The following is a 24,775-nucleotide window of genomic DNA, read 5'->3' as shown; positions in this document are numbered from 1 at the left end:
TTAGGCTCTGATCTGATATTTTCAAGCAATCCTGTGGACATTTTGTGTGTGTGGGGGGGGGGGGGGGGGGGGGGGGGGGTTGGTGTTTCTAATGAACCAATTTGTGGCTTTATATTTCATTTGCTTCAACTTTGGACCACAAAAACATGCCATGGTCAGAATTTCGTTTCCTTTGCAAGTAATCCTGAGGACATTTTGTGGCTTTTGTCTGTTTAATGAATTGATTTGTACCTGAAAACAGTCTATAATTATTTGTGCATGCAAATATTCATGCTATTTTTCAGAATTAGGCTTTTATATCTTGCTTGCTTCAACTTCATGTTAATTCAACTTAAAAAAATGTTATGGTCAGATTTTTTTTTTCCCCTTTGCATTATTTTCAGGAATCTGTCTGGAGCCCCAAGACCTGAAGCAGGGAGGAAGGGAAATAATGTATCATAGTGGCTTGAGCCTTTCCGATGCAAAGACCCTCAACTGTGCTGGACTCCCCTTCATTTTGATATGGACAAAACACTCACAGATGACCACCTGAAACCAATCAGCAGCTACTTTTTTCCACAAGATCTTCCCCAAATGAGTAACTAGTGCATTAACACAGGATTATCTTCAAAGCTAGAAATAAAGACAAAACCCTCTTCTGCTTGTTACATATGTTATCTCAGCACCACTTTCAGTGCCTAGCCCCCTACCCTCCACCCCTCCAAAGGCACACAGAGCCAGTTTTAAACAACATGTTTGTGCAAATGAGGTTTGAACAGTATGTCCTTACCTGCAGGATTTATTGAGTCATAGGACACAAGTGTGTTTACTAGTGACAGGTACTCTGCCCTGCCAGGTAGTCTCAGGGCAGTAGTAAAAGGTCACTGGATTCCATTGTGTGATGTTTTCTCTCACCCTTTGCAACGCAAGTGCATGCTTTGCGGGTTGCTTGCTGTTTTTATTCCAGTGGTCAGGTAGTTTAAAGAAAGGTAGATTCTGTTCTGATTCGATGGTCTGAAGGTTCATATATGAAGAAGAATGTGCACAATATCACATGAGTACACAATTCCTGTTTTACTTCTGGGAAATTAGAAGGCCATAGACTGTTTTCCACTTCCCTCAAAACTAGACTTGAGTTGCTTATTTCTTGTTTTCAAATGAAACCATATAAATGGCTGTGACATCATTTGTAGTTACAAGTTAGCACAATGAGAGAGAATGCCTGACTCAACTTTGAGAAAAAACTGTCCACATTTTTTGATGTTGCAAGATAAAATTTACAGCTTAAGAACATGTCACAAAAGTATGACCTACAGCGTTATGCCAAACTGTGATCTCAGCAGACTTAAAGCTAAACAGCGTGACTGTGCCAATACTTGGATTTTTGTTCTCCCAGGAAAACACAGGGTGGCACAGATACAAAGTAGGCTACTTCAGCTGTTAGTGAACCAGTCCCCCAGTACCATGTTTTGGGGAAGTTTATTAATGGACTTCCCATTTCTAAGATTAGATGTAAATTATATATTATTAGAAATTGTCAAGACTCCTAATTTGCTTGAGATATATATAGATAGATATCTTAAGGCATTTATTTGGCAAAAACAGGGTCAATTCCAGACCTGCAGAACTTGCCATGAGGAATTGCAGGAAGAGTTAGGGTCTCACCCAGACATAGAGGGATCTTGCCCTCTACCTGAAATGTTGCAATACAAACTCCTTATAGTAGTGGTGTTCAGCCTTTAACCTACAGGCTAAATCTGGCCCACAAGGTTCTCTATGGGTCCAGAAATTTGGCTGCACGGAAACTGTGGCAGCTGGAGCCCAGGGTCAGGACCATGGATTAGCCCCCTACCACTCTTCTGGACCATAGAGCTCAAAGTTTGACTTCTATTGTTATAGAGCAAATAGGGTTTTGGTCAACCTTGGGTGCATCTACATATTGCTGTTCAGCTATGTTGCTATGGTGCCATGCTGTAGTACTTCCTTTTGGAAGTATTAAAGCATGGTGCAGTATGGGTGGTTACTGCACCATGCGCATGGCACATGGTTAAATGTTGTTGCTACATCATCGTAGCAGAGCACTATACCCAGGGAGTGTACCACTATGGTGACATAGCTGGCAATCACATGTAGACCCACATGATCACAATGTCACCATAGCACACCATATGGTGATATAGTGCATTGCTACATCACCATAATGCAACGTGTAGATGCACCCCTTGTTGCCCTTTGGGTTATTTTAAGTCCTACATAGTGCTGGGAGAAAGCAACCTGTTCTCTTTGGGAAACAACAGATTTGCAACCGTACCCAGCTTCTGTACCTGCCTGTGCTATGGAAGAAGTGTGGAGGTTTTTTGCACCCTATTATCCAGCACAGACCATGAGCAATACTGTAAATCCAAACCAGAAAAGAGAATTGTGCACATATCTAATACAGCTACTTATTCAAATATATTTGAAAAATAGATACACGTCCACATTTTTCATGCACATTTTCAGGAGCTGTGAAAAATCTGTCTCTGTCTGTACCATATCCTCCTTTGGACTGTTACGGAATAATGAGTTTATCTGCCACAGCAAAGTTTTACTTATAAAACATTTCCATAGTACTGGAAGCTGAAGTATATTAGCCATGTAGCTAAATTGAATATAAAGTTGACAAGGAGTTTCACTCAGCAAATTTACCCTTTTTGAGCAATACTGTGGTCAAAGTGGTATTATTCATTGATCTCTGAGTTGGTTATAAAGCTACGATTTCTTACCTCAGGGAATTTCTTCTTTTGTAAATATTCTGTCATTGCAGGATCAAAATACTTGGCATAACCTTCATTGAGACTGTAGGTCTTCCCTTTCTTCTTGATTTTCACATCTTTATCCACTAAAATGAATTCACCAAGAGCCTACACAAGAATGGGATGGACCAGTTACTATCAGGCAGCAGATTTTGTCTACTGCCTGCCCGAGATGCCACACTAGAGGAAGATTTCAAAGATTTTAGGACAGCTTCGTACCTTTAATCGGTATTCAGTTATATTAATCAAACATATCATGAGCACAAAAGGCTGTGTTAAGTACAGAAAAACCTGCCACATCCTTAATACGAACAAAAAGCAGCTCAGAAATAAGTGTTAACATAATCAGATGGAGACTGATCCAGTATTGTCAATGCCAAAAGTTCAGAAAGTGTGATTCAATTCCTTCCCTCACTTTGATGTTCTTTAAAAGAAGGATTATGTGGTGCCTTCTGAATTCTCAAGTTCCTACTGCTTGTCCCCATTGTGTGTGTGACAGTTAATGCTGCTCATTTCCCCAGATTTACTGGTCTGTGTTGCAGCAGCATTTTATTGGTTAACTAATAGTATGGAGTTTCCAGCTTCCTCCCAAATCCCAATGAATTCTGCCCCCATTCCACACATCAGTTCTGCCCCTTTAATGCTCACCCTCAACCCTCACCAATTCTGACTGAGTGATCTCCTCAGTAAACTATTTCTAGAGTTTATGTATATTTGGTGAATATTCTGTACTCACTGAAATCAAGGGAAAACTATTGGTTTCAATAGAGTCATGATTTCTTATAATGGTTAAATAAAGCCCTTTTATTGTTTGATAGAACTTATGCTGTATTTCCAAGCAAGCTATTTCCTTCTCAGGTTCCTCCAACAATACTGTCAAACCTACAGGATTTGACACTGTTTTTGGGCACAATTTTTCATTTGCCAACAATGGAGTGTACAGTTCGGAGCATGTAGAAATGCGCCTTTCCAACCTGAATATGTTGTTATCTAATTGGGTGTAAACCATATTACCACTTGCACGTACCCCAAACTAGACATGAAAGCAAGTGCCTCTTAAAAAGGAAAACAAGAAAGGCAGTTACTTAGAGGCAAAGGTAATGCTCGTGAACAAGTTTTCTTAAATGTTTCCCAATGCAGGACAATGATATAGATGGAAGGTGAATGTATAGAGGCAAACCTTCAAATTCTGTGTCTGAATAAGTCAATCAGAGTATGTGAAACACTAAAGGGTAACAAGAATGCACATTTTATACGTACTGGATCTAGCATGAAGCAGTCTACTCCTTGCCCAGTAGAGAGAGCCACCAGTGTAGCACTGCCATACAAAGCATAGCCTGCTGCAACAATATTGCGTCCTGGCTGCAAGGCATCTGTTTCAGAGGGCTCATCTTCTGTTGCCTGAAGGAAGCATTATCACATAGAACATTGAAATCTCAATAGAAAATTGAACGTTAACATAGACAATTGAAATCTTAATAGAAAAATAAAAATAAAACCAGCACTCCAATTTAAATGTGAAAGCAGACAAGTAATGTCTCATTAAGGCTCCCCTTTTCTATCGACCTAGGGCTTCAGAACAATCAAAACAGACTATCCCCAACTCATACCATTCAAGTCTGATATAAGTGCTTGTGCACACTCCCAAGCAGGACTTTGGGAATTTCAGCTATTTGTGTCATGCAAGCTGTAAGATGCAGTCAATGAAACTGTTACCTTAATATGATATCTTTGTTATTAATTTACAGTTACCAGGAACCCTAAGACAAAACAAATGTAGCAATTTCTATCTTAGCAAAGTTTAATGTGTGCAATTGTGTCTAAAACCTGTATAATGAAAAACTGCTGGAGGACTACAATAAATCATGTAATAAGGATTCTATGCATTAAAGATGAGTATGCCCTAGGAAACACGGCACTGAAGCACTTTAGAGTATTACAAATATCACAGAGTGAAGTTTGTGCAAGTCCTTTGACAGATAAGTAACTTTACAGCAATCAATTTTCTGCCTTCCTAAGTATAAATTATTCTGAATTAAATATATATTTTAAAAATCCATGTTATATATTAGTTTCACATACAACTTAACTTCAAGGTCCCTAAACCACTGTTGCTTATGACAGTATGGTCCTTATCCAGCATTGGGCTCAGTTAGCAGTGACTACTCAAGATTTCCATTTAAAATCCAGAAACCAAAATCTGTTGAACCACAGAAAAGGACCAGCTCTGACAGAGACAATGTAGGCTTTTTCCAGCCAACCCTATCAGGTGCCCCAGGCCATACCTGACTTACAGAGATCACCTCAAGGGATGAGAGAACAAGGGATGGAAACAAAAGTTTTGCCAGCATTGACACTCTGGGCAAGTCATTTAACCCATCTACAAAATGGAATAGATGGGTTATTGCAGGGATGGGCAAAGTCTGGCCTGTGGGCCAGATCTGGCCAGCCATGGACTCTGTTTCCCAGCAGCCCCTGCCCACATGGCTGGGACTGGTCTCCATGGAGACCCCAGCCACAGCTGCCCTGTGATAAAGCAAAGCTAGGGTTGCCATGGAGACTGACCCCAGCCACACTGGCAGGACATGCAGCAGGGTAGGGGGCTGCTCTGGAGCTGATGGGATCTTGCAATATGGGCAGCTTGGTCCAGGGCCATGGCAGAGCTGCAATCTGCAGCCTGCACGCTCTGGGCAGAGGCATGCAGGCAGCAGATTGCAGCTCTGCCCAGGCTCAGGACCAGGCTGTCATTGCTGCAAGGAGCCAGGGCAGAGCCATGATCTGCTACTTGTGCACCCCTGTTTAACATCATTCTTAAAAGGCCTGTAAGCAGCATGACAACTACATTAATTAATGGGTGATGTTTAGATGTAAGTGAGAAAAGAAATATGCAGAAAGACCTGAAGACAGAACAGAAGATAACAACAGGTTATACGCAAGTGGATGTGTGGTTGGGGAATCATATTTGAGTTGCTTCTATCTCAAAGGGAGAAGTGTATTATTTTTATAATCATGTCAGTTGCTGTACTAACATAAAAAGTTAAATCCTGCTTCAAAGAGCTAACAACTTCAGTATAACACAAAAGAGAACAAATAGGTACCAGCAAAGGCTAAAGCCTTGCGCTCAACTTGAAGCCTGCTCAGTGCTGCCAGCCTGGATTCAGCTGTACCTGCTTGCCTTATTCTAATGGCAGCAGGGGAGATATAAGCTGAACTCCACTAGCCTCAGCTGAGCTTTAGTTGTATAATGTTCCATTAACCTCCAGCTTTTTCTGAGTTTGTGACTGCTTCCAAGCCTCATCTTCCTGCTTCTAGACTAGGCTATGTGCAGAGCACTAATAACTGGGCTGTATGTATCATGGACTACAAGGTATTCTGGGAATTGTACTTTTCTAGAGCAGCAGTGGAGTTCTCTGTGGTTGGGGGAAGAATTGATCATATATTTTGGGAAGTGCAGATGAAGTGAGGGTTGGTGAGTAGGTGTCCCCTCCCCAGAGCATGTGTTGTGTTCACCTATCCCTTATCATGTTACTGCTCCTGACCACTGATGTGTGTTGGGTTTTTTGTTTTGTTGGAATCTCATCTTGACTTATTACACCACCTAGCTTGCCAAGCTTATTACCTGACCCTGACCAGGATAAACTGTTCACATCTGTTAGGGTAAATTTCCTTAACAGAGAGGTTAAGGATACGTCTGTGCTCTAGTCAGGTACATCAGTACAAGCTACAGCTATACCTTTGAACTAGCTTGGGTCAAGGTATCACTGTACCTTTTGAAAGCACAGAGCTCAGTGCCTACTAACCACCTAAGTAGTTAAGCTGTATGTCTACACTTGCATTTTACTGTGTACTAAACTAACTTAATGCACAGTAAAGCATCACGGTCTACACATGTACTGCAATTAGTACAGCATAGATTAATTTACTCTGGCATAGGCTAGTCCTGTCAGACATGGGTACTATCCTATGCCACAATAAATTGCCATGCTTAAGCATACGTGTAGACAGTGACATCAGGATTAGTTTACTCTGGCTCAAAGTGAGTCAAAGTATATTCAGTCATATACCTAGACATGCCTAAGAAGTACTGTATCTGCCTCTAAGGAAGTAAGTTGCTGCTACAAAAAGCTCATGACTCCTTGAGTCAGTTTCCATGGGCTAGGTACAGATGTTACACTTCAATGTGCTTTAAGCGCACAGGAAGTGTTTTACAGCTATAACAGAACAAACAATCACGGTACATAAAGCACTTAAATGGTGCATCCCAGTCTAAGGTAATCTTGTACAAACCTAAAGCACTTTCTGTTGTGCTTTATCAAACATTTGTGCTGGATCCCGTCAAGAACTAACATAAGAGCGTGATTATTGCTATCCCAGGTAGCGTTGCACAAGACTGTTCCAGCCTTGGGGAGAGCTTGTTTGCTCTGCCCAAGCTCCAGGCCAACCCTGGGTCTCTTTCCCAGCAGCCACACCAGCTAGGCTGCAGCACACCACTGCTTAGTCCAAGGTACGTACCATCCTGCCTTACCTTTTGCCTGACCTGATGAAGAATACCTTGCATTCAAAAGCTTGTCTAACTTTAATCCACCCCTGAAATTTATCCAGTAAAAGACACTGCCCACAGAAATCCTGGCCTCTTGCACAATTCCTGGACCATCATGTACAACAACACTATCTAACTTCCTGTTAGGCAAACAAACTCCTGTTGATTACAATGGCATTCCATTATTTTCAGTAGGGGCTGAAATAAGGACTGCAGGACTTGATAGGGCTGTTCAGAAATTTACAGGAAAATCTGTCTTTTTGATGGACCACGGGTATTCAACTAAACCAAACTTAAAAAAGCAAAAAAAAAAAAAAAAAAAAGACTGGCTTCCCAGACAAAATGGTGACTTTTGAAAAACAAACACCCCAAAATACAAAGGTTTTCTCTTTATAATATAAAATGATCAGGGACTGCCAGAATTCACTGCTGTGGTTCAGCATAGGAAGTTAAGTCATGGGGAGTTTATCCCAGAGAGGGGAAGAGGCACATGAACTTCAGTGCCCTGTATCAGGGCAGCATTTCCAAATGAAAATTTTCAGTTTTTAGCTGAATGATTTTGGCTGAAATCCTGCTGGGGATTGGATTAGAGTTCTTATTTTTTTTTTCCCCTTTTTTTCCATGAGCAACAACTTGCCGAATGGCTTTGCACCAAATCCTGAAATATACCTGCCTCTAGGGTGACATGCAGTAACTGTTTAACATTGTGTAACACCAGTTATTTATAGAGGGAAGGAAAAAAAGGAAGATTTCATTGAACTAATGTATTTGTGGGAGGGTGTGCGGGTGGCTTATGGCTTTTTGGTAGGAGAGCTATAATAACTAGACATAGCAGCTTAAAGGATCTAAAGGAGCTGTGGCATTGTACATCCTGTAATTTAGTGTGAATGCACTTATCTGCATTCATACATTATGGATCCATAATAAAGAATTCACTTTACCACATTTGGTGTGTTATGCCTCATAATGGAGCCAGGCTGAGCAGTTCCTTTGGAAAGGTCACAGTGTACATAGTGAATGCAAATTAACCAGAACACACATTTGAATATTCTACATCCTTTAATACTGAAAATATGCTCTTAAATCTCTCCTGCTCAATCTTTTTTTTTCAGAACCAGCCATTGAAGAGGGGGTTTTTTATGCTCCCATACCTTAGCTTTTTTTCCCCTTCTGCTTTACACTTATGCCCCTATGGCATGCATATCTCAACATTAGAAGCATAAATTATAGACTGTAGAATAATTATTCATTAATGCAATTGTAGAATTAAATGTACTCTTATACTGCAAAGTGCAGTCAAATATCAGAACCTCCTTGCTTTTTGTGTCTTCTTTTCTTTTCTTTTTTTTCTCTCCTTCCAAAATGGCCAGTTTAGCTTGTGTTTAATTTAAACACCAAAACACCTTTTTGAAAAAAATGTATATAGATCTTAGGCTTAAGACTTGCAGGTTTATTTATCTGAGATCATCATTACACACCCATCCCTACAAATTTTCCCCCCTGCTATCATGGGTCAAAACCTGAGCAATGGTAGGTTACAATGAAAAAGCAAAGCACCTTCTGTTTAAGAAAATTAGGTTCAGCTAGAATTCATCTCGTTTGTCACTTCCTCTTTGTTTCCATATTGTAAACGTTAATAAAACAACAAAAAGGTCCAATTTCAACTGCAACTTTGCAAAGAAAGGGAGGTGCCTCCACAGGGAAAATAAAAATGTTGGGTTTTGAGCCTCTGTAGAATAGGGCTATTTTAATAAAGTACCAATAAATTAAAGCAAAACATGGAAATCTGGTAAGAATGGCTAGGCATTTTTGCTCTTTCTAGTGCATAAGCTGAGCTTTCTTTCAACTGTATTTTGGATATGGTAGACGGGATGCTTAGTTAGCATAGGCTTTGAAATATCTTGACAACATCAAACCAAGTGTTCCAGCTTTCTCAAAGTCCTCTCAGCCCTTCATTGCCACGAAGCAAACTGCGTAAGTTCCATGAAGTCTCACTGAATAGCGAGACTAAAAGCTGAGTTTTATAAATGAGCTACCAAAAGCCGTAGTTGGGTCATTGTCACAGCTGGGATTAGAGCTCAGAAACTTTCATCTCCCAGTCAGGGTCAGAAAACCCCTTTCCTAGTAAAGATAAGTAATTAATGCCCATTGCTCTTGTGCCTTCTCCTAGACCTCCATTACCAGGGGGGTGGGGAAATTATATTCCCTCCATACTTGCTGACTGAGAGCAAGTAAGAAGATGTGTCTAGAGATCTTGACAAAATTGTAAAAAAAAAAAAATAATAATAATTAAATTCTTTTCTTTTTTTTTTAATTTTTAACAGCTGTAGTGTGGGAACTGTGGGTTGTAGACTCCAGGTGGCTCAGCATGTGAAAGAAGAACAGAGATTAATCAGGATACTGTTTCAACAAAAAACATATTTTAAAGTTATGTTTAAAAAGCATGTTAGTACACCAGGCACCCAACATTTCACATATTGTAATGGCATCATTTATGATCTCTAAGCAAATGTGCTATTTAACCTGAACAGCATCTCAACATGAAGTGACTGCCAAGGCCTAGGAAATTAATTTTCTAGGTCCTTTCTCCTCCTCCCACTAACTTCAGGAAATTGGTCCCCTCCATCTGTCCATAACTTGCCTGCAGCTTTTTACTTTGTTTTTTTTTCCTTAATGTCCACCAAAATAACAAAATCTTTCAGAGCCTCATCCAGCAATGAAGATAAAAGAATGCAGACAAAACAGGGGTGAAAAATAGAACAGACATAAAATAACATTTGCTTCCCTACATTTCTGGCACTACGTGGTGCTGTGTAAGGCTATAAAACAGAAGTTTTGGCTAGGACTGTTTCTGTAATTCAAGATGGATCCTTCTAGTAGCAAGCAGGAACTTCTAATTTAATCTATTTCACTGGTTTCAAAAAGGACCTCTGCTGCTAATAGTCACCCTTCAAGGAATACTTTCTTCTTGATGGTAAATGGAATGCTCGAGGTTCTTTTGACTAGTGATATTGGCAGGACAACCTGATTTACTGTTGTTTGTTCTTCATCCTATTGCCTTTAGATCACTATATATTGGGGAAGAGGTCTGATAAAGTTAGTCTGCTTGTCTGGTTTAAACCATTCAGAGGCTGTGTGTTGACATTTGTTTCTACCAGAAGAAATTTCTTCCAGTAGAAAAATAACCTGGACATTCCTCCAGTCCCATGGCTGGAGAGTTTCACAAGGAAGCTCTCCAGCCAGAGGGCATTAATGGGCTTCTTCCTGCCCTTAGGCAAGCCCATTAATTGACAGCCTGCCTTCTCCCCTGCCTGGGAAGGGAATGGGTTGAAAAGCAACAGCTGCCACAGAGAGCCAGGAAGGGTTCCATCCTGCTAGTCAGCTGATTGGCAGGAGTGGGGTATTCTGTCATAGTGAGGGATGACTTAGAAGAGCTGGAGTGGGGCAGAGGGGGAAGAAGGGAACACTCAGCCACTGTAGCAAGGCTCTGGGAACTTTGCTGCATGGGCACAGGAGCTTGCTTTATCCCACACTGTTCCAGCCTGACCTACAGCAGAGCAGGGTAAGGCAGGGACATTTTGACATGGCAGCAAGGTTTCTGAGCCTTAGTGCTGCAGTTCAGGAGCCTTCCTCTGTTCTGGGTCGAGCCAAGGCGAAGCTGGTAAGGCTGGGAGCCAGGCTGGGGAAAAGCCCCCACACACCAGGATGCTGGCCCCTCTGGCTTTTAAATTGTCACCCTGACAACAGATCAGCAGGGAATGTATGATGAAGCCAATGCAGTCATACTTTTTTTGTTTATTTTGATGCAGTTACTGGATTTGAAGAAGGACCTTTAGTAAAATTACTATAAAATCCTTTAATCTGAGCGGGCTACACATGAGTTAAAATATCTGGTTGAATTAACACCTCACAGGAAATGATGACTTAAGTGAAATGCTTTGCATGCATAAGTTGTTGTTCTTATAGCTGTGAGTACAGCATGGTTTTTGTCTTTCGAATAGGATTCCATATATTGATTATGTAATTAAAATAACTGCACATGATCTTAAAGGTGTTATCTCTTTCATTTTAGATGCATCTAGGCTTCTGAGAGAGTAGCATAACTTGTTATGTAGAGTAGTGTGACCTTTCTGAAAAACTGATGTGCAGCCTGTAATTCTAAAATGAGAGGCCAGAATGTGCATTTGTCCCTTTTCTTAAAACAACAAAACTTAAGGATTGAAAAATATATAAATTTAGGAAATACATTGAAAATATCTGTAATGGTCTTAGCTGGGGGGAGAAGGATGTGGACTTATCTCTGGTTATGCATCGTGAAGAAAACATCTAGTGTAGACATGTCAGTTTACATACATGGTGCTAAACCTTTTGGAGCTACGGGCTGGATGAGTAGCACAGGGTTGGTGCATAGAGTCAGTCTGCGGGTGCAAACCCATGTGCCTGGAGCTGGCTGCATGCCAGTCCAAACCCACATACCTGGATCTGGCTGCATGCTGGTCTGAGCCTGCATTGGTGCACTGTAGTGCACAGGGCTACATCACAGTCAGTGAGGCTCCACACAGGTCCTGAAATCTGGCAGCAGGGAATGACAATTAATGCTGCCACTGCTCCCTTGCCACCAAATTTCTGGACCTGTGGGATGGATGACATGATTCCATAAGTCACATCTGGCCCATAGGCCAGAGTCTGAGCATCCCTGGTTTACATCCTGCTAACTTGTGCAAAGCTTACAGGCTGTTTTGTCTTACTGGAGTTAGCTCATGAAAGTTGAGGGCTTGTCTTTCTTCCTAGCAAAGATGAGGCCAAAGAAGTTATTGCTAAATGTTGTAAGGCAGTGCTGCCACGATAACAATAGAATTGCTCTTGAATTTATTTCCTGTTTTATATGCATCACAGTGACTGAGCAGTAATTGTAACATTGCCTGCTTGACCTGGTTTAAAAAAAAAATGGCTTAGCTTAAAAATAATGAGATCATATTGAGTTCTGATTTGCTTTCAGGGTTATGAGCCTTTAGCTTTCACACTTGTAAGGTGTTTTTTTTCTGTAAACATGAGATCTGAAAACATGTTTTTTAGAAAATGAAAGCTGAGGATCTAGAGCAGTGATACTCAGCCTGCAGGCTGGATCAAGCCCCTGACACAGGGAATCAGAAGAAACACCTTGGCTCTGTCCATCCCCTTTCCTGTAGTAGGCCGTGCTGCTGCTCCCCCCTGAAGCCCACCCAGCTCTCTTCCACTCCTCTCCTCTATGGCAGGTGCTCTTTCCCAGCTTCCCTCTTTCTCTCCCCTTCTCTGACGCTGGCAGTCACCTCCTTCTCCCCTTCCTGCTCCCCTGCCTTAGGGAAATGGTGGTCCTTGGTGCAATCTTACTTGCCACTCTAAAACACTGAACTCTACTGCTCTAGAGCAGGAATCATAACATCAGAGAAAAGTAGGGCTGGAAGGGACCTCTGCAGGTTACAGTCCAACTCCAACCCCTTCAAGAGATCCAAGCACTGGATCTAGCCCGTGGATTCAGAGGCGGGAAGACCCTGGCTGCAGGCACTTTCCCTATACCACTGTGGGGACAAGTAGCAGTGGTACCTGAGCCCTAGTGCTCTCCTGTCTCTGACCTGACATAGGTCATTCTGGTCTACAGCCAGAAAAGATTCCCTGCCTCTAGTAATCATGTGACCAAGAACCAGAAAACACTAAGCCATGTGAGACTGACTATAACGTTGTGAAAGCTGGGATCACTCTAACCCCTGGCAAACTTGTGGCTGAATGCTCACCACTCCCTGCAGCTATGCAAAGGCAAACACTGCAGAGTTGCAGGTGATGGATGGGAACCAAAACTCCTGGTATAAACACACCTGCCAATTAGGAAGCTCTGACTGCAGACTGACACAGCTGTTTTGGTTACCCCTAGCCTAGGTCTTTCCCCAGCTCAGTAGCAGCGGCTAATGTGGAATGTGATTGATGTAGCTCACCACTTATCTTCTAATCCTTTTTATTATTCCTGTGTGCAAGGGCCCAATAGTTCATGTAGTCAGTTCAGTTATGTGCATCTTTCTAAGAATTCAGTGCATTATTTCAAATAGTTTTGCTGCATGTCTTTTTAAAACTCTGGTTATACCAGAGACATTAGTGCTAAGGGCCTGGAAATGAAAGTGAAGCAAGCCAATATACCAGAAATGTTTTGTGCTCACAGAGTGAATCATACTGGGTGTGTTGTTCATCCCCCTACCTTCTTGTAGATGGCAAATATTGTTCCTATGGGTGCCAAGCAGTCTATGTTGGAAGAGCCATCTAGTGGATCAAAGCACACCACATATTTACCCTAAAAGAGAAATAACAGCGTCATTGAAAAGATATACTGACTTTGTACAATCTTTTCCCTTTGCCTGGCAAACACCATCTTTTTCCTACTACACATGGATAACCAAACACTCTTGACAAATCCAGCCAGAGAAGAATGTGCTCAAGTTTATGCTGTTTGGTTGATGAGCACCATTGGTGTATGCAGCACTTCTCAGAATACAAGAACACAGGCCACCACAGCTTGCAGTTTACAGCTTTGCAAACTTCTGAGTAGTTTAGTTTGGGTACATCTATCTTTATTAAATAAGTTATGTTTAGATGCTAGTGGATGCGTCTACCCATGCACTTTAATGCACAGTAGCTTATTTTACTGCATATTAAAGCATCATATAAAAAACCTGCTCTTTAGCTAAAGTCCAGTAAATTAGGCTACTGCAAATTAAGCATCAGTAAAAAAAAAAAAGTGTGCACTTTCACTACTGTACATTAGGACACCCTAATGCACATTTATGTAGTACTGCACCTTAGAGTTACTAAATGTAATGAGCATTAGGAAAAGTACATTAATGAATGCGTAAACATGCCCACTGTGAACAAAATGAATGGATTATGAGATGAGGTTTGGGAACAGGGTTGGATAGTTTTGGTATGAAGTAGTCCAAACTTTCACCAATGTGAAGTACTGTGAATTAAGATCTTTTTAGGCCTTCAGACTGGATTGCTAGAAAAGATAAAATATAATATGGGTTCCATTCAAGTGGTAACTAACTCTGTTAGGTAGCCATGTTTTCCTGAAAACATTTAATTTAGAGTCTGATTTTTTTACCTCATTTGCTAACAAATAATAGACCCTTACTTCTTCAGTTTTTGTGCCTAAATATGTATGCAAAAATATACTACAAATGTTTAGGAAAGGATATGAGCATAGCAGTATTATATTCTGATTAGGATTTTGCTCAACAAGATCATAAATAATTATTCCCACCATTTGCCTTGTTTTAATTAAAAGCTTCCTTTGCAAAGATTTTATTTTTTTGAGAATGGATCTTCCACTATAATGAATCGTTTAACAAATAGAATAATAATGCAGTTTTCTTCTTTCCCCTGGGAACTTCTGCCTTGTTCTTTCTTAGAGGTGAGACCCCCCTCCCCCTTCCTTTTCAGTATTCTGAACAATAGTGCCATCTACTGCCAAATTAAAAAACAGGCCCTTCACAACACAGATCTATGTACAGACCCTCTTCTCTTTTGGAGTGATAATAGCATCTTTATCCTCTTCAGTGACCAAGACACAGGTGGCATAGGAGGACTGTAGCATGTTAATAACCAAAGAATTGGACAACACATCCAGCTTTTTCACTTCATCACCAGTCACGTTCACGCTTCCCGCTATCCCAAACCTGAAGAAATGGGAAGGTGAAAACACAAAGAAAATTTGATGCAAAAAGAAAGGACTATATTTGACAGGAATGTCAGTTTTATTCGCATTAAATTTTACTAATGTTATATAAAGGTTTAGAACATGGCTTTCTGCTGTCAGTCTCCCTCACATCCACAGTTTGGGTTTCAAGTTTTTAAAATAGCTTGGTAGATTTTCTTTGCTACTGGTAAGTGAAAATGTCTGTAAGGGAAGGGAAGGTGGTATTGCTGGTTCTTAGCTCTCCTTTCATACTAGTTCATACATCATGGCTAGGGACAGAAATTACACATAACCTGGTATAAATGATTGGAAACTGGTTCAAATCTGTAATGCAACAAAAGTTCAGTGCATGTTAATCGCTTTCAAAATGACCAAAACCAGTTTAAGATAAACCTGGATGGATGTAGTATCAGACTTACCTGATTTAGGTTAAGTCAGTTTATTGAACTTCTGTCCTACATCCCCTGCAGATTCGAATCGACTCGCGGTCCCCCAGCATCCCAGAATGCTTTGTACCTCCCCCACCCCGACAGGGTTGGCAGGCTAGCTTTGGTCCACAGTGTCTGTTCCAGCCAAGAGGAGAGGCATGCTCTAGGCCACTGCAGGCATGTGGCTGTATTTCTGGATTGAAAGTGAATGTCTGTTCATTTGCTTATCGGTTCACTCTACACAGCTTAGATTAACCTGCAAAGATTGAATCGATTCAGCCTTGGGCTTTTTGACTGTCTGTACATAGCCCATAAGGTATGATAACTAGGTCCCAATGAATCTCACTGAAATGGCAAATAGGCATCTCCCTTGGCATTGTAGGGCTGGTGGAATGGCCCTCTTCTGTTTTCCCAAATCCCATAAGGCTCCTGTTAAAGAACTTGATGGAGCATGTGGCCAAAGAATAAAGGAACCTTGTCTGAGAAAGGAAAGTGAATGACTAGAGCACTGCTATTCTCTGCTACTGGAGCTACTGATAGGGAGGCATTCACCATGACCACAATTAGAATTGTCCCTAACTTTTTAACTTTATTTCAGGGGCTGGAAAGATCCCTGAGTAGGCCCAAAATTCAGGAGCTATGAAGATATCTTTGAGCATCCCCCACTCAGATCCCCCTTACATCCAACATCAATCAATCAATCTATCCATCTCTCTGTCTATTTCATATTATATAGCAAGATGGTAATGACATTTTAGATAAGACATCCATTATAAATCCCTATTTTCAGAAATTGAATTATAAATGATTATTTCTGAAGTGAAACTGTGAACCCAGGAAGTATGTTTTTGTCCTAATTTGGTCTATTTTTGAGATGGAAAGAAATACATTACAAAGCTGCACTCATCATATAGTTGTTATTTTATTACTCGCCTATAATGCAAATAGATTTTTTATTAGGGGAAAAGTGTTAGGCAATTAGTTCCAAATGTAGACTACCTTATTTAAAAAATGTAAATTCTCCCATTTCAACTTCTGTTTTACAAGCAGTTCTTTCAGATCAAGACTGATGCAGATTTTTCTAAATAAAGGCAAGGCTGCCCAAGGCTTACAAAGTGTCTAGTTTTTTGGGGGTTCCTCCATGTTTGGATATCCAGCCTGAGATACCTTAAATGATCTGATTTTTATACAGTGCTGTGCTATCACTTTCTGAAAATCAGGCTCCCTTCTGGTGTCTCATTCAAAAATAGAATCACTATGCAAAAATCACTACCGTCTTTTTATTTACTTACTTAAATCTTGGCAACATGCTTTTATCTTTTGTTTCTCTGGGAGTCTCACTGTCGCCAATGGTCCTTAAGTTTATGCAAGACTGAAGGATGCTATTGTAATTGCCACAGAAAGATAAATGGTTGCAATGCTTTGTTCACCCAAAACTGTTCAAAATCAGTGGGACGTGGAAGGAATGCAGCATCAAGCCCAACTTATTTATTTAACCATTATTAATTTGCTGTCTAAGAGGCCTGACCTGGTTCGCATCACTGGACTCAGTAGTTTAACTAAATGCACCACATACTTTGTCGCTTGTTTAAAAAAAAAAAAAAAAGAGCATGTAGAACTAGATGTAAGTAAATCATATTTCAATAAGTTGCTGTTTTACAGAAGGGCAATAACCTCTGTGAAAAACATAAGTAGGTTCAATATAAAGGTTTATACTGTACCCTACCTTCAGGGCATGTATGGCAATGTGCAGACAGCGACACTGCTACAGCACCATGCTTTAGTACTTCCTTTTAGAAGGACTATGGATGGTGCAGTACAGGCGGTTACCGCACCATGCATGTGGCACAGTTAGATTTTGCCACTCCATCACCACAACGGCACACTATAACCAGGGAACGCACTGTTACAACAATGTAGCTAGCAATCATGTGTAGACCTGTGATCACTATATCACTGTAGCACACTATATGGCGACATAGCATGTTGCCACATTGCTGTAGGGCGATCTGTAGATACATCCTCAATGTTTTAAAGTGATTCCCAAAGGCAGTTAAAGAAATCAGTTTGGTAGCATGCCTAATATTATAATGTGCAGCTCAGGTTCATTCAATGCATGCTATTTACCACCAGATGGCTCATTCTGGAAGATTGTCAAATGCACTTCACAGGAAACCACTGCTCTTCATAGGAAAACTTGTATCTAGCAGACTTTTCCCTTCTTGCTATTAGGAAATTTGCACAAAAACCAGAGTTTTGTTCATTAACTACTCTCTCCTCCACTGCTTATTCTTTAACCAGAATACCACTGGTGACAGGCCAGTCATTGCTGTGGAAATAAGATACGGTTTGAAGGAGCATCTTACCCAAGCCCTTAGTACAGAATTGTGTACGTGTATTTCCATGCAGGAAGGGGCTGGATGGGGGCTACAGCTAGTGCACTTTATTCAGCATAGAGATGCAGCCATCTCTGACAAACTGGTTTTAGTAGTGTAAGGACAAAAAGTAATTCAACCAAATCCATCTTTCCTTTCCTTCCTTTTTTTCCAAGCCACTAGGCCTGGTGCAGTCACCTCCCCTGCTCAGAAGTCCAGCACTTTTTCCTTATGGTGCTGTGCTGGTGCCCTCAAGAAGTACCCTAAAGCAGGGCTTGTCAACCGGAGGTACGTGTACCCTCAGGGGTACTTGAGAAGGCCCGGGGGGGGAGGATTAGCGGGGGGGATGGAGTACTGCCACGCACCATCCTGCATTGCAGTGCAGGTGCTGCCCAGCCAGGCAGATACAGGGAGAGGGGGAAGCTTGCACATGGTGGCTGCCACCACTCCACATTCAGCTGCGTGGCACCCCCTCCCCCATGTCTGGCAGCCAAGGGTACACTGATCCAAAAAGGCTGAAAAGCCCTGCACTAAAGCAGTGGTGCTCAACCTCTAGCCAGCCCATGGAGCTTTGTCAAGTTTCTGGACCCACAGTCCAGATGACAAAGGGGATGTGCTGTGACAGTTTATGCTGCCACCACTCCTCCATAGCCAAGTATCTCTAAGCCCTGTGGGCCAGAGGACGTAGCCCCATGGTCTGCAGCAGTGGGCTGAATTTGGTGAGCCTAATCTAGCATGCATGGGGCCAGGGTGCCAGCACTGATGCAATGCACATGGGGCTGGCTCCCTGCACTCAATTGTGTCTGTACACCAACTCCACACTGGATCAGACCCACAGACCAACTCCGTGTATGGGATCCGGCCCACAGGCCAAGTCACTGATCTGGCCTGTAGCCCAGAAAGTTTGGGCATCACTGCAATACAGCAGGAGTGGCTAGCTTGTGGCACAAGCACCACAAGTGGCGTGTGACAAATCAGGGAGGCGGCAAGCAACACAGTGACAGGGCAGGGACCAGAAAGAAGAGTAGCAGATCAGGAAGGGAACACAGGGCAAGGAACAGAAAGGAGAGCAGCAAATAAAAAGGGGAAGGGGGTGGAGTGGCACTTGGCAAGGGTGTGGCGCTTAATTTGTGGCAAGCCTGACAAAAAGGTTAGCCCTCACTACCTTGGAGTATAGATCACATTACTACACAGCACCCTGCCCTAGCAATGGATATATGAAACCACAGCTAGAAACAGGAGCTAGAATGGCCCTGGAGCAGAGAAATAAGGAGTTGGAAGCAGTGAGGAGAGACCACCATGCCTTGTTAGTGTCATCCTGAGGATTTAGATTAGTTCTTATGTGGTGAGAAGCTTGTCATTCGTGAAATCCTTAAGGCTACTTCCTGTGGCAGGAAAGAAGTATTCAGACTTTGTAGAGGACTGATGCTAGTCAGAAAACAAGGAATCGGTGCAGATCTCCTCTACTGGAAAAAAAAATACTTTGTTTTTATGTTTTGTTTTAAGTATGTTACTACCTACTTGTCAGCAGGTAGTAACATACTAGAGCAGACTTAACCAAATGTCAGCATTGTTCTGCAATGGCCACGTGCTGTCCATGTGGCCTACGCATTACTACAGCTCTGACTGTAAATGTAACTGTTGCACTCTACATGGTGCTGCCTACTGAGGTGAGGCAAGTAGCTGGAGCATCCTCTGGCCAAGGGAAGGGAAACGATGACCTATAAAATATACATGCTTTCTAAAAAGAGTACAACCTCATAACAAGCCCTGTGTAGAACAAATCTCTGCTTTTAACAATCCTAAAAGCAAGAGCCTATTTTTTTTCATTGTGGTGCAGCAAACTGACCAACTTTATTATAGCAAACACCCTTTTTAAAGGCACTTTTCTACCAGTCTCATGAGGGTTTGTTATGGTACTGTACTGTATTTCCAAATCTTTCCTGATGTTTTACTGTGAAAATTGCTGGGGATGCTTTTCTGCATCATCTCACACCACTGAATGCAAACTATATGTCTTTTATTAATCTACATACAGTATAGTTTACTTGATACCATAAAAAGGCATTTTTGTAGAATCATAAGTAACTGTTCCCATAGCTGACTTTGGAACAAAACCACTCTGTGATTTAAAATAAGCGTAATGTTAATCATTTTAAGGGAAATTTTTCAAAGGCACAGATAGCAGTAGGCTCCCTTTTGCTGTTAAACAGGAAGCATTTTAAAGTTGGTGTTCATTTCCTATACATTAAAGAAGCCGTGCTAGGCTCTCAAATTGGAGGGGGTTTAGAAATGTCAGGTCTAACTTTATCTTTCTCTAAAAAACCAAAGCTTTTACTTCTTTTTTGTAAGTTACCTGTTTCCCTTCTGTTTTGTTTCTGTTGCTTCCTTTGTTTCATCAGAGATGATCTGCAGCAGTTCCTTGTTCTCTGACTTGCATTGGCTCTCTCAAAAGTTTGATTCATTTCTCCTGCTGGTTGTGTCACCCTTTAAACAGGAGCATTTACCATCTTCTGTACTACTCTGACCCAGAGAGATTTGAAGCACGCACCCAGTCAGCATCTAGCATTTTTCTTAGGGTTGCTGAATAACATTATTGCTAATACCATAGAAACGGATTTGTGCATCAACATTTCCAAGACGGACACATAGCTCAGGAGTTTTGCATAGCTCAGAAACTTTCTGTGACATTGTGCTTGGAAGTTTTCAGAGGATTTCCAAATAGAATATTTGGCAGATTTGCCAAGACTTAAACGCACCATTTCCAACATTTACATATAATAATAAAATGAACAGAATAGGAAATAATGGAGCCAACCTTTTGTTTTGCTCTCATTTGACTCAGTTTTTAAAGTGAAATACCAGCTGGTACAACAACAACTAATCTCTGTAGCCATTTTGGCCACAATATGAAAAGTCCTCCAGAAACGCTCCCATCTCCATTATGGAAAATGCATCACTTTTTCCACCCCCATCGGATTCCAGGCACCTCAGTGACGTGATTTCAAAGAGGCATATTAAACATAAGTGTGAATTAATTAAAAATTCCCTGAACATCTGTCCTTTCCCCAGCCTCACTATAGAGGCAAATCTTTCTCCTCTTTCTTTCCCTTCTATTTTAAAATTTGACTCACATGTGGGCGAGGCCTGCCTTTCTGACTGCTGAGGAGATGGCCTTTATGGCAGTCAGCATGGAGTTGATCAGCTGTGTCAGCTCCCCAGTAGCCCCTTTCACTCGTCGTCCTTTTTCCATAACATATCGGGTGAGGGTGAGCATATCTGTTTCGAAGGGGCTTCTGTCAGACATTTTTGCTGGCAAATAAAGCTTTTATCTTCTTAGAACAACTAGCTTTCTTGCAGTGCTGCGATCTTCAGTAGCTATTTTATTTTAAGGAGAAGCTGTTGGCTCCTTTGCTAGATGCAGTTTATTCAAATGTCCCTGAGCCCATGTGATTAAATACTTGGAACAGCCATGCAATATGCCCATTACGTACATCTTCCACAATGTAGCAGCAGCTTGGGAAAGACAGTACAGCTGAAAAACTAAGCCAGTCTGTCCCACATCATTAAAGTAGTAATTGGCAGATACAATAATTGTTTATCGGAGCAGTGCAAATAATATAGAAAGTCTTGCTAGCAAATTCATTAAGGGCCCTTCATTAACAAATGAGGAAAATTCAATGTAACAATGCTGAACTGGCATGAAATGGCTGCTGTTATTCTAAAAGAGAAATGCATTCGCACTTTTGTCACCCTCTTGAAAAATTTCAAATAGAGAAAATATGCAATGCAGTTGTTGATATAATAGTTGCTTATGGAAAAAAAAGAGACTCTGGCATATCACACAAAGCGCTCTAAAAGGTCACTACTGATCTCAAGTCAGCTAGTACAATATGGAAGTGAGTAGCCTCGGTATTTCAGAAATGAAGATGTGAAGTCATTCTCCCAGTTTATTGGTATCTATTGGACCAGTGAAATAACATCTTCTGCAAATGCTGTGGAGCAGACACAGGTTGTTTCTCACAGTACTTGCTTTATAAGGCTCCTTAAGACTTCTTAATCATTCATGGCATAATTTTCAAAGGTTTAAAGCACTTCCTAGTGATGTCAACAAAAGTTGCAGGGCACCACACTGGAGGCTTAGGACTGTATCTTAGCACTGAAAAACATACCTTAAACCTCCAAAAATGGGGATAACATTTGAAGTACCTAATTCTCATATGTATTGCAAAGCTTAACTTATTCATTGGCCAGGGTCTTATTTACATGTAAGAATTTGGCATGCTGAGTTGCAAAGCTAAACCAAACCATAGCATATTGAACATGTGCACGTACATTTGTTTCATATATTCTCTAAAGGTGTTTTTTGTTTCTTGTTAGCCTTCTGTGATCAGGGTTAAATTGACATGCATTCTTGGTGCATGTTAACCTGTAACATTACCAGGCTGGTGTTGAAGAGAAGCACTGGTGAATGATGGAGTACTTCTTTGCTGAGTGGTTATTTATTAAATAATTTATAGAACTCGGCTAAAGTGGCATAAGCATATCTACATCCCAAGTCACTAGATTAATTGTTAAATCAGCTTAGTTACATTGGTGCACCTTTTTTGAATATAGAAAAGCCCTAATTCACAACCACAGCACAAATAATATTTCAACTGTCACCTCGGAGATAAACTTGGACTGTCTTATGATACCATGGTGTAGACAGAGATAAATGGAAACGAATAGGATTGATGACATGAATGTTTTGTAACCTGGCAGTTACTTCAGGACTAAAATGGCACTTTAATTACACATGGTATAATTTTCTAGTATAGATGAGGCAATAAGAACTAACTGAGCATATTAATGATCATTTCTTGGCACCCTTACTCTACTTGTTATCAATTGCACTTTATATTGAAGTTAAAGGGCTGAAAACCCCATATACGATGAAGAAATTCAGACCTAAGGGAGAAAGTCCTGATTGGTATTCTTCACATAACTCATACAACTCTCCAAACAGCATGCTACTAAGAAAAACAGACCCAATAGTTAAATGAATGGCCACACTTCCTTACTTTTGTTAATACGAGTTATAGGACAAGTTAATGGTTTGTAACTAGTTTTCTTTCAGCCATTTCTTTAACTTATAAAACTCAATTGAATTTTTGGAAGTATATTTACTTGATGAACCATTAAGACTTAAATTAGAGACTTTTGGAAGATTTTAAATAGTGGAGTCTTGGTACACTGAAACCAGCTTTTAAAAATGAAAAGGAGTTGACAGTGCTAACTGACACCAGGGAAGGGAGTTCTGTGGTTCCCAGAATTTAGGATAGGTGTTTGTGTCGGATAACTCTGGGAACCACAGGACGGTTGGACTAATGGACAGTAACCAAACTCAATATTTCTTATGGCACCCTTATCAAACTTTTAATCAACGAGGCTGTTACACCTAGGGGCTGCGGTTGGGAAGAATTAGTTGGCATCTCTGTTTTGAAGGAAGGAGAATGGGATGATAGGCTTTATTACTCATATCGACATGTACAAAGGTACATGTGCCAGGCAGACACAAAATATAATATCCAGAAAATTTTGCTCCGAGAGCAGCATCTTGAAGGACAAAGCAGGATCATTGCTAAAACAGGATCCCCTCCCCACCTGCCCCCAGCACAATTGTGATTTTCTTCAAAGCCCTAACGGGTAAAAATGACTATCAGTGAAATAGTCGTTCTTTTATCATTCTTTTATCTTTAAAGAGGCTTCACATGACAGAGAAGATGGATAGTACATGGTGAAGTGATTAACTATCATAGTGCCCAGTAACAAGTGGGCAGCAGTAAAATTTTACTTACAGATGTACTTCTGACATTTTCTGACTTGAGTCCTTAAGCAGATGGTCTTAACTTTCTATTAATATAAGTCAGTTATAGCTCAGATTCTATTCATACTGGAATCTCAAAACTTTTATGCTGTCTTGCCACAATCTTGCTCAAACATAAACCTAAAAAAGGTTTACTGAGCCATCAGGTCCAATCCTCTGCCTTCACAGTCAACCAATTTCCCAAAAGAATCCACAAGAACCTCTCTTTGAACCCCACATCAGAGTCACCAAACACCCTCTAAACACCCCTACTACATGACACAGGTACAGAGCAGGAGGAAGCACTGCCAATGCCTTACAGCTTCTGTGACCAGAAATTAGTTAGGTAAAGCTCTGTTCAGGTAATCCCAAGAAAAGCTCCAGCCCCTGTACTAGAGGAAGGTAAGAAATTTCCACAGTTCATGCAAACCTGACCTCAAAAAACACAATCCTTCTTGACCCCAAATTTACAATCAGTTTAATCCTAGGCATGTGAGCCAGATCTACCAGAAAGGGACCCGAGCATCCTTGGACCCCACCTGTAGTTGTGGTCAGTACCTGCTACTTCAGAGGAGGATGAGGAAAAAATCCAAACAAATCAGAAGCCAATAATGCAGTCATGGAGGAAAAATAAATAAATACAAATTTCATAAGCATTACAAATACCTGGGAAAATCTCTGAAACACTGGTTTTCCAGACACCTCCCAACAGAGATCAAATTTGTTTTATCAAACTTCGTTGTTCTTTAACATAAATAATTGAACTTCCTTCCTGATGTTTACTCTGTGGAAAAAAGTATTGTGTCCTCTCTCAACCTTCATTTTACTAAGCAAGCTAAATAGCCAAGATCTTTAATCTCCGCTCATAAATCCATTCAATTAACCATGCCCGTAGTTCTCTTCCTTACCTATTCCAGTCTGAACATAAGTGATCAGAACGGCATACAATATTCTAAATAGGGTTGAGTGGCACTAATCTAATACTTTCCTATCTCTACTAGAAATATACCCACATAATACCCCCTTGGGATCATTAGCCTTTTTCATAACTGCATCATTTTGGAGGTTCAAGATCACCCCAAGTCCCTTT

The 24,775-nt window shown here is 41.0% G+C and overlaps 1 protein-coding gene across 1 annotated transcript in view; it reads right to left on the bottom strand.

The window, feature by feature from the left end:
• Positions 1-21,275, bottom strand: part of LOC149868460 (fructose-1,6-bisphosphatase isozyme 2) — a 33,627-nt gene extending 12,352 nt beyond the window's left edge. The window contains exons 1-5 of the mRNA XM_090038614.1: positions 20,972-21,275; positions 14,852-15,014; positions 13,541-13,633; positions 4,035-4,175; positions 2,745-2,882 (exon numbers count right to left, since the gene is read on the bottom strand). Of these exons, the coding sequence (XP_089894740.1) occupies positions 2,745-2,882; positions 4,035-4,175; positions 13,541-13,633; positions 14,852-15,014; positions 20,972-21,144 (708 nt within the window). The 5' untranslated portion in view covers positions 21,145-21,275. The remainder of the gene's footprint in view (positions 1-2,744; positions 2,883-4,034; positions 4,176-13,540; positions 13,634-14,851; positions 15,015-20,971) is intronic.
• Between the last annotated feature and the right edge of the window lie 3,500 nt (positions 21,276-24,775).

This window comes from Crocodylus siamensis, chromosome 3 (assembly GCF_052110815.1).
Source record: "Crocodylus siamensis isolate JL-2025a chromosome 3, ASM5211081v1, whole genome shotgun sequence".
Lineage (NCBI taxonomy): Eukaryota > Metazoa > Chordata > Crocodylia > Crocodylidae > Crocodylus > Crocodylus siamensis.
This window is presented reverse-complemented; position numbering and strand designations above follow the sequence as displayed.